Here is a 19,539-nt window from a genome sequence, read left to right on the forward strand (position 1 = left end):
AAGTCCTGAACAGGGAACTTCAAACCTGCTGATAAGTATTGGCTTCCTATTTAATTGACCCGAGTAGGAGTGTGAGTGGCCTTTGTATCTTAAATGCATCCATTCCCACCGGCTCCATACCTTGGTGAGCTCAGCAATCTGTACCAGTCTGTTCTTGCTTCCAGCATACATCATTTGCTGCTCCGGCTTACACCCTGTGTGTAAAACAAGGGACATGGAGAACAATGGCGGCTACATATTTTTCTGTAACAAACTGCTATATAAACATCATCATGCAAAGATGTCCCCCAGGATGCATCAAATTCAGTGAAGAACCTACCAGGAGCGGTAAAAGAAATAAAAGTAAAACGACAGAGCAGGTGCTATGCATTTTTATGAAGCCTGGGTGACTCTGTGACTAAGGCCTCATTTACACGAGCGTAATATACGCGCGTGCGACGCGCGTGCTTTTCACGCGTGTCGTACGCACCTATATTAGTCTATGGGGCAGTGTAGACGATGCGTGAATTTTGCGCAGCGCGAGTGCTTTGCGTAAAACTCACGACATGTTCTATAATCGTGCGTTTTTCGCGCATCACGCACCCATTGAAGTCAATGGGTGTGTGAAAACCACGCATGCCGCACGGAAGCACTTCCGTGCGAACTGCGTGATTCGGGCAAGAGCTGTCAAAAGGATGAATGTAAACAGAAAAGCACCACGTGCTTTTCTGTTTACAAACATCCAAACGGAGTGTCAAATTAGAGATGAGCGCACCGAACTTCACCGGGTTCGGCCGAACTCGTTTGGACCGAACCCGGCAAAAAATGTTCGGGTACGCGACGTCAGGAGACAGTCACTGTCCACGGTGCTGAAAGACTTAAACTGGTTCAGCACCATGGACAGTGACTTCCGATCACAATATACATATACGTGTAAAAAAAACAAGAGGTTCTGACTTACCGATAACTCCCGGCTTCTTCCTCCAGTCCGACCTCCCGGGATGACAATTCAGTCCAAGTGACAGCTGCAGCCAATCACAGGCCAAGCACAGGCTGCAGCCAATCACAGGCTGCAGCGGTCTCATGGCCTGCCGCGTCATCCTGGGAGGTGGGGCCGGATGACTGGAGAGGGACGCGTCACCAAGGCAACGGCCGGGAGACCGGACTGGAGGAAGCAGGCAGTTCATGGTAAGTATGAACGTCTTTTTTTTAAACAGGTTACTCGATATGGTGATCGGAACTCACTGTTGAGGGTGCTGAAAGAGTTACTGCCGATCAGTTAGCTCTTTCAGCACCTTGGACAGTGACGGGCGTCGACTAGCCTCATCTCTATGATGGCGGCTGCGCGAAAATCACGCAGCCGCGCATCATACACGGATGACACACGGAGCTGTCAAATGCCTTTTGCGCGCGCAAAACGCAGCGTTATTTGCGCGCGCAAAACGCACACGCTCGTGTAAATCAGGCCTAACTGATAGCTCTGTAACTGCTAAAATGACTTCTGTAACTTAGCTCCTTCCCGGAGCCAGGTACAAGAGAAAGAAGAGGTCAGGAGTATAGCTGGCTAATATAAAAAGAGATGCAGATTTTTTTTTATGTTTTTGGACCTATCATGTTGGAACAATTGAAGATCATTTTCTTTCTGGCAAATAAAAGTTATTCTTTGTACTATGAAGAGTTATACATTTTTCTAATATACCGTACTTTGTGTATCAATTCTTCGTGGTTTTTAAGATCTCTGCTTACATTTATTGAATGGGAACCTTTATTATTAATTTTACATGATGCTCACACATCTGCACAGCTTGTTACTGTTGCGGTACAGTTATTAGAGATCTGGCTTGCAAGCATGCCCCTGTGTGATCACTGCAGAGGAAATACAATACTACATGGCATATATGTAATACATGGCCGTGACTATTCCACCAGAGCAGAAATCTCAGTTGCTCTCTAGTCTGTTCTGACATCATATGGACGGGATTTTTCCAGTATGGACGATCCCTTTAAACACTGACTGCAACATCCAGAGAGAATGTGAAGGAGCTTAGCCGGATTTTAGTTGATATGCCGTGGAAAAATCTATGTCTTGAGTTACATTTCACATCTTGTCATTGGTTTAAAGGGACACTCCAGGCAAAACTGATACAATGTGTTGAGGGGGCGGAGCATGACACAGGGGTTCTCATTTTGGAGTTTTTTTCATTTCCGTACCATGCACTACCCCTCAGACTCTGCACTAAATATATTAGATCAGTATTTCCTGGAACGTTCCTTTAACTGTTGCCATACACTATTGGTCCTGGTGGATTGTGGGCTAAAAAATATAATCCTGGTATTTAGGGGGAGACTTTCCGGATGCTCTTAATTCTCGTGTTGCCCAAACAGTGCACATACCCAGTTTTTTCTTAATACTCACTTGAAGCACCCTGGCCTGGGCACCCAGTTCAGTAATGCTTCAAATATGTACCCACCTGCCCCAACCAGAACAAACCCCCTTAATATTGGAAATTGGAGATCTCTGGAAGAAAATTGCCCAATTCAAAATCTGTAACAGGGCCCCCACCTACCATGTGCCAAATAATACTGGTGCCTTAAGTGCCAGAGGGGCCTACGGACCCCCTCAGACACCAAGACCTGGGTGCGACTGCTTCCTCGGCACCCCCTATAGAAACATCACCCCTGATGGTGGCGGCCTCAGGTCTAATCTTCAGCCTGACTTTTCAGATATGTGCCCGTGTATCTTTATAACTGAACTGATATTATTATTACTTTTATTATTATTCGTTTATTTTTGTACACGGTTGATGTTCCTATTGTGTCTTGTGTTAATTATGTAATTGTTAGAATTGTCCTGTGTGTAATATTGATGATTTTGCGTGACACTGCGGGAAGTTTCAGCGCTGGATATGTCTTTAATTGCTCCGATGGAACTAGAATGAGCAACTTTGCAAATCGTCTTCGTTACCGTTTTGTGTCGACAGCTTCTGTGCAGAGCTATGCGTCTTCATGGCTACAGACTACACAGAGATGGCTTGTAGTCTGTAACCATGGCTACACCTAGACCTGTATAGGAGCTGTAGACATAAAACTGTAGGAGATTTGTAACTTAGACTATTTGCAAAGTTGTTTTATTTTTTATTTAGTGTGAACATACCCCATAAAGATAATCGGCTGGTGTAAATAAGCAAAGCGGTAGATATCTGCCTGGCGGATGCCAAAAAGTGAACTCATTTAGGGGGCGTATGTGCAGCAGCATCTCCTGGCACATACGCTGATCATGCACACCGAACGTGGAACATAGCCTTAGGCCTCATGCACACGACCGCGTTTTTGCGTCCGCAATTCATCTGCAAAACAGCGGATGAATTGTGGACCTATTCGTTTCTATGGGCCCGCACACATGACCGTGGTTTTCAAGGTCCTTGCATTGGTCGGAAGCCCGAACTCATTAAAATCAATGTGTGCACGGTCAGTGAATTGCGGACGGCCCGCGGATGACACTCCGCGGTCGTCCGTGCCATAATCACGGGTCATGCACACGGCTACGGTTGGGTGCATGAGGCCTTAGTTTATCAAGTCAATTGGAAATTGGGATTGAAAAGCAACAACCACTTTGAAGTAAATGTCCGCCATTGAACACCATTTTTTTTTTTTTAGAAAAGTCGGAGCTCCGTTTTTCTGATACAGAGCTCCAAATCCCCTGCATAGGCTTAAAGGCGTTTTCCGACGAGGGCCATTTATGACATGTCCACATTATATGTCATAAATATCAGATAGATGCGGGACCCACCTCTGGGACCCGCACCTATCTCTAGAATGGGGGCCCCTAAACCCCGTTCTACCTCTTTGTGTGTCGGCTGATTTCCGACCATGAAGGTGAAAACAGTGTAGTCCGCCGATCTCCGCTGTTTTCGGAAGCGCCATAGAACTTAATGGTAGTTACGGAAACAGCGGAGCTCGCATGCTACGCTGCTTCCATTACTGCTATTAACGACTATGGGAGTTACGGAAACAGCGGAGATCAGCGAGTTACGCTGTTTTCGTAACTCCCGACCATAAAGTCCGGAAGTGGCCGGGAGTCAGCGATAGCAGACAAAGCTAGAACGGGGTATAGGGGGCCCCGATCTAGAGATAGGTGCGGGTCCCAGAGGTGGGACCCGCATCTATCTGACATTTATGACGTATCCTGTGGATATGTCATAAATGTCCCTCGTGGGAAAACCCCTTTAAAGACTATGGCCAACTTTTTTTAATATTGCATTGGCTGTATTATGGGCTAAAAACATTTTAGTAATTTGCTCCGTTTGGCTTCTGCAGCCTGCATGTATTCTAGTACATAGCAGGCTGCAGAATCCCGTTCACCGACAAATGTGACAGAGATCTCCTATGTTGGCTCCATTATCAGCCTCTTTCTCTCCTCTCCTCAACAATCTTCTATACTGATTTATAACCAAATCAAAGCTCAACGTAACATAAAAGTTGGACATTCACATTAAAGCAACCCTCCAGTCCCCCAAAAAACGTTTTCTACTTACCTTCTGCCCCTGCACCTGAATGACCCGGCCTCCGCTTCTGCGTTTCAGTCCCCCGTTTCCCTCTCTCCAAGATGAAGGCTTCTTTGGAAGTCTGAGACACGCTCCCACCACCTCCATTGCTGATGACGTTGGCGCTGCTGGACACAGCGCCAACACAGGGGCCGGCATTATCAGCGGTGGTCCATTGGAGGGCAATGGAGGGATGGGGGTGTGTTTCAGACTTCTAAAGAAGCCTTCCATGGCAAAGTCTAAGACTATGGTGGCCATCTTGTAAAGCGGAAAACGGGGACTGGAATGCAGGAAGAGAGGTCAGATCATTCCGGATCGGGCAGCAGGTAAGCCGACTATACATTTCCATCAATTTAGGAAAATAAATGGTCCCATTTTTGGGTATGTCTCCAGAATTAGGTATATCTGTCCTAACGGATTTACAAATATTTTATATTTTTGCGCACAGTTACACTATAACATCAGAACATTATTTTTTCTCTTCACTTACCTACTGGGCTGGAGAATATCATACACAGTGGGTAAGAGATCCGGCCATCCTCATGCTTGTACCTATAACTGTACACCAGGAATGTGGCCGTATGTCAAGGATAGCATTGATAAAACGATGCAGTGGGTAAACGTTTTATACAAAAAAAAATATATAGTATTCAATGTGGTTCAAAATGTTACACAGGTAGACCGTTATATTGTTATTTGTATCCTATTACTTATCACATGACTTATATAATAATAATAATAAGACATGACCATTTCTGATACAAAAAAATATTATGTCAAAGGGATTGTCCACTTTTGACAATCCCTACTTTTTAGAAGAGTCCCTTGAGAATAAGCAGATCACAAAATGTTCCCCTGCTGGGACCCCCAGCGATCAGCTGTGATGTGTGTAAAAACCTGGCAGTAAGTGTTGAATTTTCCTGCAGCGCCACCACAGGAGAAATGATGCATTACACAGTGCCCATTCATATCAATGGTTGTCTATGTAATGCAGGACAGGACAGGTCCTCCAGAGCGAGAGATGCTCTTTGTAACCGCTGTCCACTCCACCCAAGGGAGGATCCTGAACAGAGGACACCCCTCTATTAATCTAGAACTCAATAGTAGGGTATAAGAAATTGGGGTTTCTAAACTGGACAACCACTTTAAAAAAAATAAAAAATAGAGGTTATATGTGGGCAAAGTCAGGTTCATTTTCATTAAGTGAAATGGAATGAGTGGAATGAAAACTATTGGGTGCCAATCGTATGCCGTGAAAAACGGGCCAAGTGGCACTCGGTTGTGTGCAACAAGCATAACACTTTTGTGGCACGAAATCCAATTCTGGTCACATAAGGTATTATTTTTTGACACAGATCACTATTTGTAGGTTTTTTTTTTAGGATCGTGGGATAATTTAGGACATAATCTTTTGAATTGGCAGAGAATATGTTAGAGAAGAGGTGAGTTCTAGGTTTCGGTCGAAACTATCCCAAATTTCCAAGTAGTTGTTGTACTGGACTCATATAAAATAAAAAACACTTAATAAGGATATCGAGGCTGACGTTCCGGGAGTTCATTCTGTAGATCATCAGGGGAAATATCCTAAAACACAAACAAATGATCCTTATTTCTGGTTTAGTAATGGCTGATGTCTTAAGGCCCTTTTATATGGCCCATGATCGGGCAAACGTGTGTTCGTATGAACGCTCATTCATCAGCTGATAGTTTCCGCTGCATAGACGATACAATTATCGTTGTCGGCACCACATCTCCCTGTGTAAACAGGGATTTGCGCTGCCGACATGATGGAAAAGCATGGGGATGAGTGATCATAGTGATCGTAGTGATCGTAGTAATGATCGCTTGTCCGCATACATGACTGATCAGAGCTCCTTGTGAAAGGAGCAAACGAGCGCCGATCAACGAGTCGCCTCGTTGATCGGCGCTCGTTGTCACGGCCAAAATTGGCCCGTGTAAAAGGTCCCTTAGGTTCTACTGAAATCCGTCGTAAGGCGGCCATGCACATTAGATTATGACCTACCTCAAACTCTTCCTCCAGGACCACCAACTGCTTCTCCTTGTCAATCTTCACTAAGACACAAGAGACAAGAATGATGAGATCATGTAGGGTTTACGTTCACCTACGCTGCTAGACCCTCCCCTGAGGAGCGTCCCACGTGTTTTCTTACTCACAGCCGATCACTCACTCAGGATGGCAGCATTATTGGTCTCCTTCCTGAACCGAAACTTTTTCAACTTCTCCTTGAGATCAGGATCCACGTCACACACCACCAGAGAGTCTGACTGTGATAGAGGAACGGTGGAAGGAAACGTCAATGACAACAGTCCGCTGTGCAGCGACCTTATAAGCGGGTGTATATGAGAGACAGATGCTGCTCCGCAAAGTGTTAGTGCTGCTGTCGATGACGCGTTAGTTGTTGTACGCACACTGTCTCTTTAAATAATCTTGAATATCACGTATATCTAAAAACCAATGCACCTAAAATAGCAGCGAAGCTTGATAAGTCAGTGGGAGGGGAAGTGCCAGCATGTCCATCATGCACCTAACACTTACTATTCAATGCCAATGTTCAGCAGCAGCAGCTGTGTGAGCTGAACTAGTTTCTAATATGGATTCACGTTACAATTTACAAGATCATTTCCCTCTAAAATAGAAAAAATCACTAATAAAAGTTTTTAGGTCATCTTCAAGTTTTGAAAGATTCTATTCACTTCCTCCAGACGGGCCACCCGCACGCCCTTTCAGATTACTGAGCAGTTCGGGGGCAGTAAGTGGGCGCTGGACGTCCGTTATTCTAACTTTCCATGTCGTGCTACTTTCTCATGACATTGCCACTTTAGACGAGGTTTTCTGTTCCATTTCCTTGGCTTCCGAGCAGCGGTTCTTATGGTCGTCACAGTTCGAAGATGTGACGTCTAATACCACATCACAGTGATCGTGTCGTCCATAGTGACGTCACAGCCGAAGCCAGAGATTGGTCGGCATGATCACGTGACATGACAACACATCTCCGCACTATTGTGACAAGATGCAGCACTCTAATGACCAGTGGTGTGGGAACAGCGGCAAATTTGACCCTACAGATGTCTATTACGATGCTTTTAGGGGGGATACCTACGTGCTATGGCATGCTAAGCCCAGTTGCACACGACCGAGCCACTCGAGCCGTTTTTCACTGCATCCGAGTGGCATCCGATAGGCTTTTCACGGACCCATTCACTTTAGCAGGTGAATCGGGTCCGTGAAAACAGACCCGACTCTCTGATCTAGAACATATCCTATCATTCCATGGATCACGGCCGGGACACGGCCAGCACCCACGGTCGCAATGCATGTTGCAATGGCAGTGGAGAGAGGGACCTACATGGGTGCACATTGCCCATAGGATAGGTAGACATGGCTAATCTGAGCTAACACCCCCCCCCCCCCTCCATCCATGGGACCCATATAAACCGCATAGTCATCCCTTTGCCCATGTGATATATTTACATAAACATTATTATTAATCACCACCATAGATATATTATTGAATATATGCAAGCCGGGCACCTGAGATGCCACTGATGCCCAAGAAGAATAAAAGAGCATTGGGAAAAAAACACAACCTGGCCAATGAATTTTTATCCTAAGAACGAACGCGCCAAAATCCTTATCAAATCCCCTAATATTCCAGAATCAATGCATGTGAATGTGGAAAAAACAAGGGAAGTAATCCAGCGCTGAGTCCAGTTGTAAGTTTAAAAAGGAAGCGTTGTTCCCATCTTTATTGAAGTAATATTAAAAATCGTAGGGAGACGCAGTCCCAGAAAAATTGTGAGTAGGCAGTATGCCCCAGCCTACGCGTTTCGAGCAGCTCCTGTGCTCTTAATCATGGCAAAGAAGTATGAGGACAACCATCGTCCTGTCTGCTTAAAAAGCGTAACTAATTAGTACGCAAGAAAAACAGGTGAATGATTAACCCTGACTGCTAATTAACTTCTCAGGTGAGATCCTCCTATATATGGATGAGATACGGGAAGTATATATTAAACATAGAGAGGAAAACCCTTTCTATGATCCCTTAGTGTTAACACATCAAATGGTGAATGAATATAGAAATTACAGCTGTATTAAGACCAATTCAGGGATGCTCAAAGCTGCAGTTTATAATCTACCGGGTTAGATAGTAAATATAGCAGTCAGGACGACTTAGTCCCCACAGTTCTCACAACGTATATCACAGATGTTATCAATTCAATATACGAAATTTAAAAACAACAACACATATTCATGGTTTGGCTCAGTCAGAAGTATAACATTCTCCAACAAATACATATATAAGATATTAAAGTATGTAATATAAGCATCCAAAAACATATCGAGAATACAATTAAAAAGAAAAAGTGGGAATGTAACTCCCATCGAAATAAAATGTAAATCGATTTACACAAATATGATCTAAGTAAAGGTATGTAAACTGTATGATAATAATGATTACATGTTGTAAATATGATTACGTCAATCTCATGATCCCAAAACGTTATAATTAATTCCATGATGTTTTATATTGGAATTAAACAGAAAAAACAGTCAGGTCTGAATAGGTGTATAGAACATTAATGCGTTTTATTCCCAAAAAATATATGCAAGAATCATTCTCAATGTTTCATATATTGGTTTGTTATAAAAAAGAAAGGGACATGTTATCTGAGTCCACGTTGAAAAAGAATATTCCCAAAATTATTCCTGAAAAATCTATATGACATCAGACAGTGTCAGAGAACCCTTATTGTATACTGTATCTATTTGACATTGCGTACTCATGTATAATATACTTTATCCCTAGGTATGTGATAACGTTCGCAACAGGACACCGTCGGAGATATAAACCGATTCTCGCAGAGAGGAAAAGGCACGGTGCCCATATTTTATCCATGAGGAAGATGGAATGCAACCCGAAACCACACATCCAGAACATCAATGCATGAAGACCTGTCCACATGCGCCAAATTCCACAACACATGAAACAAAATAAACAAACAAACATACAAAACATACATGCACAATAGCTACCTCCGATGAAATGCAACTGTAGATGCAAATATCAAAAAATAAACAGAGTTCATTCTACACTGGATCAGATATTCAATAATTATGGATTGTATCTCACGGGAAAAATACTCCACATGGGGAATATATCCCGGACATCTAGATGTAAAAGTTGTCCTTGTGCGACTATATGAAACTGACATTAATATATTCTATCAAGAATTACATAAATGACCCATATAACTAATGGTACTATTCAAAAATATGTAGTACTTAATAAATTTCAAGTACATTATTCCATATAGAAGGGACCTCCTAACAGATGTTAATAGTGAGGAATATTAAATATAAATTACGTAGTCACCCCCTGTGTTATATCGAATGATTTATATACTGGAACCTAATATTATCTGTGAGTGTATAGAATATTAATATACGATCCCCAAGAACAATCGGATTATGATAAATTCCAATGGTTCAAATATTATCACACCATATCAGGTCAATAACTCGGATTGCAACTGTCCCTGTCCATACTAAATGGTGCTGAAAACTCTCTGACCTATTACAATAGAACATTATGTAAGGAAAATACCTGAAGAGATCCGAACCCTTGATTGGATCCCCGTGAAGGGAATATTTAACTGTCACAATATTATACCCATTCATCTCAACACGAGTGTCTGAAAGACCCTCGGAGAGAGAGGGTTCCGTGACTGATGTCGCTGTCCTCAATGTATGGTGCTGAAAGGAGTATTTAGCTATCATGGTAGTATATCCATTCATCTCAACACGAGTATCAGATTATGATAAATTCCAGTGGTCCAAATACTATCACACAATATCAGGTCAATGACTCAGATTGCAACTGTCCCTGTCCAGACTAAATGGTGCTGAAAACTCTCTGACCTGTTACAGTAGAGCGTTATGTGAGGAAAATACCTGAAGAGATCCGAACCCCTGATTGGATCCCCGTGGAGGGAATATTTAACTGTCACAATAATATACCCATTCATCTCAACACGTGTATCTGAAAGACACTCGGAGAGAGAGGGTTCCGTGACTGATGTCGCTGTCCTCAAAGTATGGTGCTGAAAGGAGTATTAAGCTATCATGGTAGTATATCCATTCATCTCAACACGAGTATCTGAAGGATACCCAGAAAGAGAGGGTTCCGTGACTGATGTCGTTGTCCTCAATGTATGGTGCTGAAAGTGATGGTAAGTTACAATCTCTCGGGCGTGTCTCCTAATATCTGATCCAATAGTATGTACTACCAATCTCTTACCCTATACCTAATGGTACTAGATGTATTTAGAACTATCACCAAAGAAAGGGGGGTATGTGGTGAATATCTGTAAGGTCAAAATCCCTAAAAAGAGTCCCCTTAATTGGAGTGGGTAGATATAAGAATGAAATGCCCGCTTATCTCAACGAAAATACTACAGGGATATTGAAGGGAAGAAACAACCCATTACATGATATATGTTATATTCACGATTGATGGTACTAAAAATATTAATGAGCCACAATGTAGCTCCATAATAAATAATCTTCCCATAGGGAAGTACATGAGAGTTGTTAAGCTCACAAAGACTTGTGCAGATAAAGATCAATACTTGTATGTAACTTATGATTTTAATAATGAAACATGAGTTCCTTCTTAACATTCAAACCCTGTGGGAATCGTGTTTCCAAATTGTAAATCCAGAAAGCTTCCCTCGTTAACAGGCGTTGTCTAATATTCCCCCCTCTTACATTACCTCTGACTTTTTCCACTGCATAGCAGCAAAATGAGTTGACACAACGGTTGTGTTGTAAAATGAAGTGTCTGGAGATATTTGAGATATTCAAAAAATTGGGGTTCCTGATATAACTTAGATGTTCTAAAACCCGGAGTTTGAATTTCCTAATGGTACACCCCACGTACTTAAGCTTGCAAATGGTACATTCTATGACATAGACGACATTATTGCTATTACAGTTGATGTACGATTTTATTGAAAAATTGATGCTACCTGAGGAATTTGAAAAATCCTTGGTGATCTTGGAAAAGTTACAGACCTTACATGGATGTGTCCCACATTTAAAGTATCCTTTATGGGTTAACCACGTGGGTTTAGGAAGACTAGTAGTCAATAGAGACGGGGCCAGCATATTACCAAGGGTTGGAGGTCTCCGCGATACCACCCGACACCCACTTCTCAATACCTCTTCTAATTTAGTATCTTCATACAACAAGGGAATGTACCTAAGTACCATGTTTTTGATAAGATTGAATTGGTTGCTGTATTGAAGTACCAAAGTAGGTATATCAGTGTCTACTGTACCAGAGCTTGTAGTGTCTGAATTGCGTTCGATGGAAAGGAGACCATCCCTATCTTTATCTTTAACAATGGTTTTGGCCCTTTCCAATGTCCAATTCCTATACCCACGGGCTGTAAGTCTGCGACATATTCTAGATTCCTCCTTAATGTATCCCAACTGTGTGCTACAATTCCTCTTGGCCCTTGTCAACTCACCCACGGGTATTGCCATGATAGTGTGCTTAGGATGACAACTGGTGGCATGTAGTATCGTATTCCCCGATATGGGTTTATGATAAATCTCTGTGCACACCCTTGAACCATTTTTGGAAATAAATTTGATATCCAAAAAATTGATGGTTGTGTCATTGATAACATGTGTAAACCTTAGGTTGAGATCATTATCATTCATGAAGGTCATGAACTCCTGTATGGCAGACACATCGCCCTCCCAAATAAATAGGAGGTCGTCGATGTATCTGCCATACCAGTGGACATGGCCCACATATGGGTTGGACAAGGAAAAAAGAGTGGACTCCTCCCACCAGGACATGACCAGATTGGCCAAGGACGGAGAGAACTTAGCCCCCATAGAAACTCCCCTCCTCTGAAGATAGAAGGTGCCCGCAAAATTGAAATAATTGTGAGACATCAAAAAAATGGTCACCTTAACTATAAAATTTTGCAAAATCGGGTCATATCCACTATACTTGAGTAAATGGTGGGTGAGGGCCTCAATAGCAACGTGATGTGGAATACTTGTGTAGAGAGAGACCACATCACAACTCAACCAAGTATGGTCTGAGTTCCAGATTATGTTCTGAAAGATAGAACGTCTTTCGTATCCCTCAAATGACCTGGCGTCCTTAGGACCAAAGGTTGAAGGTGGCAATCCAGCCACTCTGAAATTCTCTCTGTTAAGGACCCTATACCGGATACTATAGGCCGCATCGGGGGCGGAACAATGCCCTTGTGTGTTTTGGGCAATGCGTGCATTATAGGTATTACCGGGAATTCCACATATAGATAGTCATATTCTTTTTTGCTTAATAGTCCCTCAACCAACCCTTCATCAAGTACACTTCTCAATGCACTGGAGAAGTCATTAGTGGGATTTTCACACATTTTAACATAAGTATTGGCGTCATCCAACAACAGGAAGATTTGGTCCATATACATGGCCCTATCCATAATGGCAATGGACCCTCCCTTATCCGCCATCCGAACCACGATGTCCACATTTTCTTTCAAAGATTTGATTGCTTGTTTCTCCGCAATGGATAAATTATGAGAGGTTTTGTCACATCCAGTTAGATTCTTGATTTTATGTAGCTCTCTCTCTATAATTGATTGAAAAGTGTCCATAGCTTCGGTGCGGGACTGAGTTGGATAGAACCTGGGATTTTTAGTAATAAATTTAGGAGTTTGACTGGTGTTTAAATTCTGTGTTTGTTCGCCCGCCAGATCTTCCAAGCATAGTAATGCCAACTGTTCTTGAAACATGAGCGTCCTATAGTTGTTGATATTAACCGTGGAGTTTGTTATTTGGTCATCTGTGGTCGCCTCTGAAGTAAGGAAGTGCCTTTTCACCGTGAGATTACGGACAAACTTATTAATATCAAGAAGAGTGGAAAAGACATCAAAATTTTGATTAGGCACGAAATTCAGTCCCCTTGATAGGACCTTGATTTGTATCGGGGAGAGAGGTACAGATGATAGATTGATCACATCTAGGTTCCCCTGTGATTCCTCAATCGTCTGGGTTGAGTAAAGTCCGTTCGATCTATGCTTCCTGCCCCCCCTCTTCCCCCGTTTTTTGAGGATCCTCGTTTATTGCCGTATTGAGACTTGAATGTACGTGCTCCTTGCATCAATTCGGGATCCGAATCCCCCTCTGCTCCATCGGTTGTTTCAGGTTCAGTCGAACTGAAACTAACTCTGTGTAAACTGGAGTTGAATTTGTGTGAATCGTTGCGTTTTCTTAATATAGATCTTACTCCACGTCTATTATAATTGCCACTATTCCAAGAATACACTTCATCATTCTTATAATCTTGGGTATCACGTGTGAATTTCGTTTTTTTAGTATCCGCAATGGACTTCTCTAGTTTTTCCAAGTGATCGTCCATTCTTTTCTGTAATATTGCATAATCTGGTGAACTGGAAAATGAGCTGATTTCCTCCCTGATTTTAGTAAGGTCTACTTGTAGCTCTGTGAGCTTAATCTCCTCATGCTTGGTGATAAGAGTCATGAGGTTGATAGAGCACTCCGATAACGTTTTGTTCCAATCAATCAGAAACTCTTCTGAGTATTTGTGTGTGGGCACCTTACGCAATCTGAGACCCCTCGGAATCATGTCCTTTGAGATGTAATTGCGCAGTGTGGTGAGGTCCCACCACACTTTGGTCTCACTGGACGCCAATTTTTCACAATCCTTGAATTTACTTTGTAGGGATGTGTTCACACCATCCGTTTCGGCATTTTCACCAAATACAAAAGCCGCCATTTCTGTTCTCGAACATTGTGGTCTGGGCAACATGGGCATTTTCGTATTTAAGGATATTAATGAGATAGACACCGTAAATAAGTCCTTAGATCATAAATGGTTAAAAACAAGCCATGTGTCAGAAAAAAAAATGAGTGATATAAACGTGAAGCTCACTCCTGGGATGTGAATTAATGCTGTAAAAATAGGAGTTTTTTGGACACCAATACAAGAGTCCCAAATGCTGGTATGTATCCTGATATATACAGTTGTGTCAAACGTTTGTATACTCCAATAAATATTCACATAGAATCCGGTGGGCACGGAAGATTAGCCGTATACTGAGAAGAAGAAATAGGGGAGGAAACCTCCAGCTCACCAGTTATGTGCGTCTCCTGACTCTCTGCTCGGATTCCCGCTACGGCTGGCGGTATATAATAGAAAAAACAAGGGAAGTAATCCAGCGCTGAGTCCAGTTGTAAGTTTAAAAAGGAAGCGTTGTTCCCATCTTTATTGAAGTAATATTAAAAATCGTAGGGAGACGCAGTCCCAGAAAAATTGTGAGTAGGCAGTATGCCCCAGCCTACGCGTTTCGAGCAGCTCCTGTGCTCTTAATCATGGCAAAGAAGTATGAGGACAACCATCGTCCTGTCTGCTTAAAAAGCGTAACTAATTAGTACGCAAGAAAAACAGGTGAATGATTAACCCTGACTGCTAATTAACTTCTCAGGTGAGATCCTCCTATATATGGATGAGATACGGGAAGTATATATTAAACATAGAGAGGAAAACCCTTTCTATGATCCCTTAGTGTTAACACATCAAATGGTGAATGAATATAGAAATTACAGCTGTATTAAGACCAATTCAGGGATGCTCAAAGCTGCAGTTTATAATCTACCGGGTTAGATAGTAAATATAGCAGTCAGGACGACTTAGTCCCCACAGTTCTCACAACGTATATCACAGATGTTATCAATTCAATATACGAAATTTAAAAACAACAACACATATTCATGGTTTGGCTCAGTCAGAAGTATAACATTCTCCAACAAATACATATATAAGATATTAAAGTATGTAATATAAGCATCCAAAAACATATCGAGAATACAATTAAAAAGAAAAAGTGGGAATGTAACTCCCATCGAAATAAAATGTAAATCGATTTACACAAATATGATCTAAGTAAAGGTATGTAAACTGTATGATAATAATGATTACATGTTGTAAATATGATTACGTCAATCTCATGATCCCAAAACGTTATAATTAATTCCATGATGTTTTATATTGGAATTAAACAGAAAAAACAGTCAGGTCTGAATAGGTGTATAGAACATTAATGCGTTTTATTCCCAAAAAATATATGCAAGAATCATTCTCAATGTTTCATATATTGGTTTGTTATAAAAAAGAAAGGGACATGTTATCTGAGTCCACGTTGAAAAAGAATATTCCCAAAATTATTCCTGAAAAATCTATATGACATCAGACAGTGTCAGAGAACCCTTATTGTATACTGTATCTATTTGACATTGCGTACTCATGTATAATATACTTTATCCCTAGGTATGTGATAACGTTCGCAACAGGACACCGTCGGAGATATAAACCGATTCTCGCAGAGAGGAAAAGGCACGGTGCCCATATTTTATCCATGAGGAAGATGGAATGCAACCCGAAACCACACATCCAGAACATCAATGCATGAAGACCTGTCCACATGCGCCAAATTCCACAACACATGAAACAAAATAAACAAACAAACATACAAAACATACATGCACAATAGCTACCTCCGATGAAATGCAACTGTAGATGCAAATATCAAAAAATAAACAGAGTTCATTCTACACTGGATCAGATATTCAATAATTATGGATTGTATCTCACGGGAAAAATACTCCACATGGGGAATATATCCCGGACATCTAGATGTAAAAGTTGTCCTTGTGCGACTATATGAAACTGACATTAATATATTCTATCAAGAATTACATAAATGACCCATATAACTAATGGTACTATTCAAAAATATGTAGTACTTAATAAATTTCAAGTACATTATTCCATATAGAAGGGACCTCCTAACAGATGTTAATAGTGAGGAATATTAAATATAAATTACGTAGTCACCCCCTGTGTTATATCGAATGATTTATATACTGGAACCTAATATTATCTGTGAGTGTATAGAATATTAATATACGATCCCCAAGAACAATCGGATTATGATAAATTCCAATGGTTCAAATATTATCACACCATATCAGGTCAATAACTCGGATTGCAACTGTCCCTGTCCATACTAAATGGTGCTGAAAACTCTCTGACCTATTACAATAGAACATTATGTAAGGAAAATACCTGAAGAGATCCGAACCCTTGATTGGATCCCCGTGAAGGGAATATTTAACTGTCACAATATTATACCCATTCATCTCAACACGAGTGTCTGAAAGACCCTCGGAGAGAGAGGGTTCCGTGACTGATGTCGCTGTCCTCAATGTATGGTGCTGAAAGGAGTATTTAGCTATCATGGTAGTATATCCATTCATCTCAACACGAGTATCAGATTATGATAAATTCCAGTGGTCCAAATACTATCACACAATATCAGGTCAATGACTCAGATTGCAACTGTCCCTGTCCAGACTAAATGGTGCTGAAAACTCTCTGACCTGTTACAGTAGAGCGTTATGTGAGGAAAATACCTGAAGAGATCCGAACCCCTGATTGGATCCCCGTGGAGGGAATATTTAACTGTCACAATAATATACCCATTCATCTCAACACGTGTATCTGAAAGACACTCGGAGAGAGAGGGTTCCGTGACTGATGTCGCTGTCCTCAAAGTATGGTGCTGAAAGGAGTATTAAGCTATCATGGTAGTATATCCATTCATCTCAACACGAGTATCTGAAGGATACCCAGAAAGAGAGGGTTCCGTGACTGATGTCGTTGTCCTCAATGTATGGTGCTGAAAGTGATGGTAAGTTACAATCTCTCGGGCGTGTCTCCTAATATCTGATCCAATAGTATGTACTACCAATCTCTTACCCTATACCTAATGGTACTAGATGTATTTAGAACTATCACCAAAGAAAGGGGGGTATGTGGTGAATATCTGTAAGGTCAAAATCCCTAAAAAGAGTCCCCTTAATTGGAGTGGGTAGATATAAGAATGAAATGCCCGCTTATCTCAACGAAAATACTACAGGGATATTGAAGGGAAGAAACAACCCATTACATGATATATGTTATATTCACGATTGATGGTACTAAAAATATTAATGAGCCACAATGTAGCTCCATAATAAATAATCTTCCCATAGGGAAGTACATGAGAGTTGTTAAGCTCACAAAGACTTGTGCAGATAAAGATCAATACTTGTATGTAACTTATGATTTTAATAATGAAACATGAGTTCCTTCTTAACATTCAAACCCTGTGGGAATCGTGTTTCCAAATTGTAAATCCAGAAAGCTTCCCTCGTTAACAGGCGTTGTCTAATATTCCCCCCTCTTACATTACCTCTGACTTTTTCCACTGCATAGCAGCAAAATGAGTTGACACAACGGTTGTGTTGTAAAATGAAGTGTCTGGAGATATTTGAGATATTCAAAAAATTGGGGTTCCTGATATAACTTAGATGTTCTAAAACCCGGAGTTTGAATTTCCTAATGGTACACCCCACGTACTTAAGCTTGCAAATGGTACATTCTATGACATAGACGACATTATTGCTATTACAGTTGATGTACGATTTTATTGAAAAATTGATGCTACCTGAGGAATTTGAAAAATCCTTGGTGATCTTGGAAAAGTTACAGACCTTACATGGATGTGTCCCACATTTAAAGTATCCTTTATGGGTTAACCACGTGGGTTTAGGAAGACTAGTAGTCAATAGAGACGGGGCCAGCATATTACCAAGGGTTGGAGGTCTCCGCGATACCACCCGACACCCACTTCTCAATACCTCTTCTAATTTAGTATCTTCATACAACAAGGGAATGTACCTAAGTACCATGTTTTTGATAAGATTGAATTGGTTGCTGTATTGAAGTACCAAAGTAGGTATATCAGTGTCTACTGTACCAGAGCTTGTAGTGTCTGAATTGCGTTCGATGGAAAGGAGACCATCCCTATCTTTATCTTTAACAATGGTTTTGGCCCTTTCCAATGTCCAATTCCTATACCCACGGGCTGTAAGTCTGCGACATATTCTAGATTCCTCCTTAATGTATCCCAACTGTGTGCTACAATTCCTCTTGGCCCTTGTCAACTCACCCACGGGTATTGCCATGATAGTGTGCTTAGGATGACAACTGGTGGCATGTAGTATCGTATTCCCCGATATGGGTTTATGATAAATCTCTGTGCACACCCTTGAACCATTTTTGGAAATAAATTTGATATCCAAAAAATTGATGGTTGTGTCATTGATAACATGTGTAAACCTTAGGTTGAGATCATTATCATTCATGAAGGTCATGAACTCCTGTATGGCAGACACATCGCCCTCCCAAATAAATAGGAGGTCGTCGATGTATCTGCCATACCAGTGGACATGGCCCACATATGGGTTGGACAAGGAAAAAAGAGTGGACTCCTCCCACCAGGACATGACCAGATTGGCCAAGGACGGAGAGAACTTAGCCCCCATAGAAACTCCCCTCCTCTGAAGATAGAAGGTGCCCGCAAAATTGAAATAATTGTGAGACATCAAAAAAATGGTCACCTTAACTATAAAATTTTGCAAAATCGGGTCATATCCACTATACTTGAGTAAATGGTGGGTGAGGGCCTCAATAGCAACGTGATGTGGAATACTTGTGTAGAGAGAGACCACATCACAACTCAACCAAGTATGGTCTGAGTTCCAGATTATGTTCTGAAAGATAGAACGTCTTTCGTATCCCTCAAATGACCTGGCGTCCTTAGGACCAAAGGTTGAAGGTGGCAATCCAGCCACTCTGAAATTCTCTCTGTTAAGGACCCTATACCGGATACTATAGGCCGCATCGGGGGCGGAACAATGCCCTTGTGTGTTTTGGGCAATGCGTGCATTATAGGTATTACCGGGAATTCCACATATAGATAGTCATATTCTTTTTTGCTTAATAGTCCCTCAACCAACCCTTCATCAAGTACACTTCTCAATGCACTGGAGAAGTCATTAGTG

At 41.5% G+C, this 19,539-nt stretch overlaps 1 protein-coding gene across 1 annotated transcript in view; it reads right to left on the reverse strand.

Moving 5' to 3' along the window:
• The window catches only part of GMFG (glia maturation factor gamma), a 36,489-nt gene that overhangs the window by 1,721 nt on the left and 15,229 nt on the right, over positions 1 to 19,539 (reverse strand). Inside the window, exons 2-6 of the mRNA XM_075834471.1 lie at positions 6,713 to 6,809; positions 6,547 to 6,596; positions 6,056 to 6,107; positions 5,014 to 5,094; positions 121 to 194 (exon numbers count right to left, since the gene is read on the reverse strand). Coding sequence (XP_075690586.1) covers positions 121 to 194; positions 5,014 to 5,094; positions 6,056 to 6,107; positions 6,547 to 6,596; positions 6,713 to 6,809 — 354 coding nt within the window. The remainder of the gene's footprint in view (positions 1 to 120; positions 195 to 5,013; positions 5,095 to 6,055; positions 6,108 to 6,546; positions 6,597 to 6,712; positions 6,810 to 19,539) is intronic.

This window comes from Rhinoderma darwinii, chromosome 8, assembly GCF_050947455.1.
Source record: "Rhinoderma darwinii isolate aRhiDar2 chromosome 8, aRhiDar2.hap1, whole genome shotgun sequence".
NCBI lineage: Eukaryota > Metazoa > Chordata > Amphibia > Anura > Rhinodermatidae > Rhinoderma > Rhinoderma darwinii.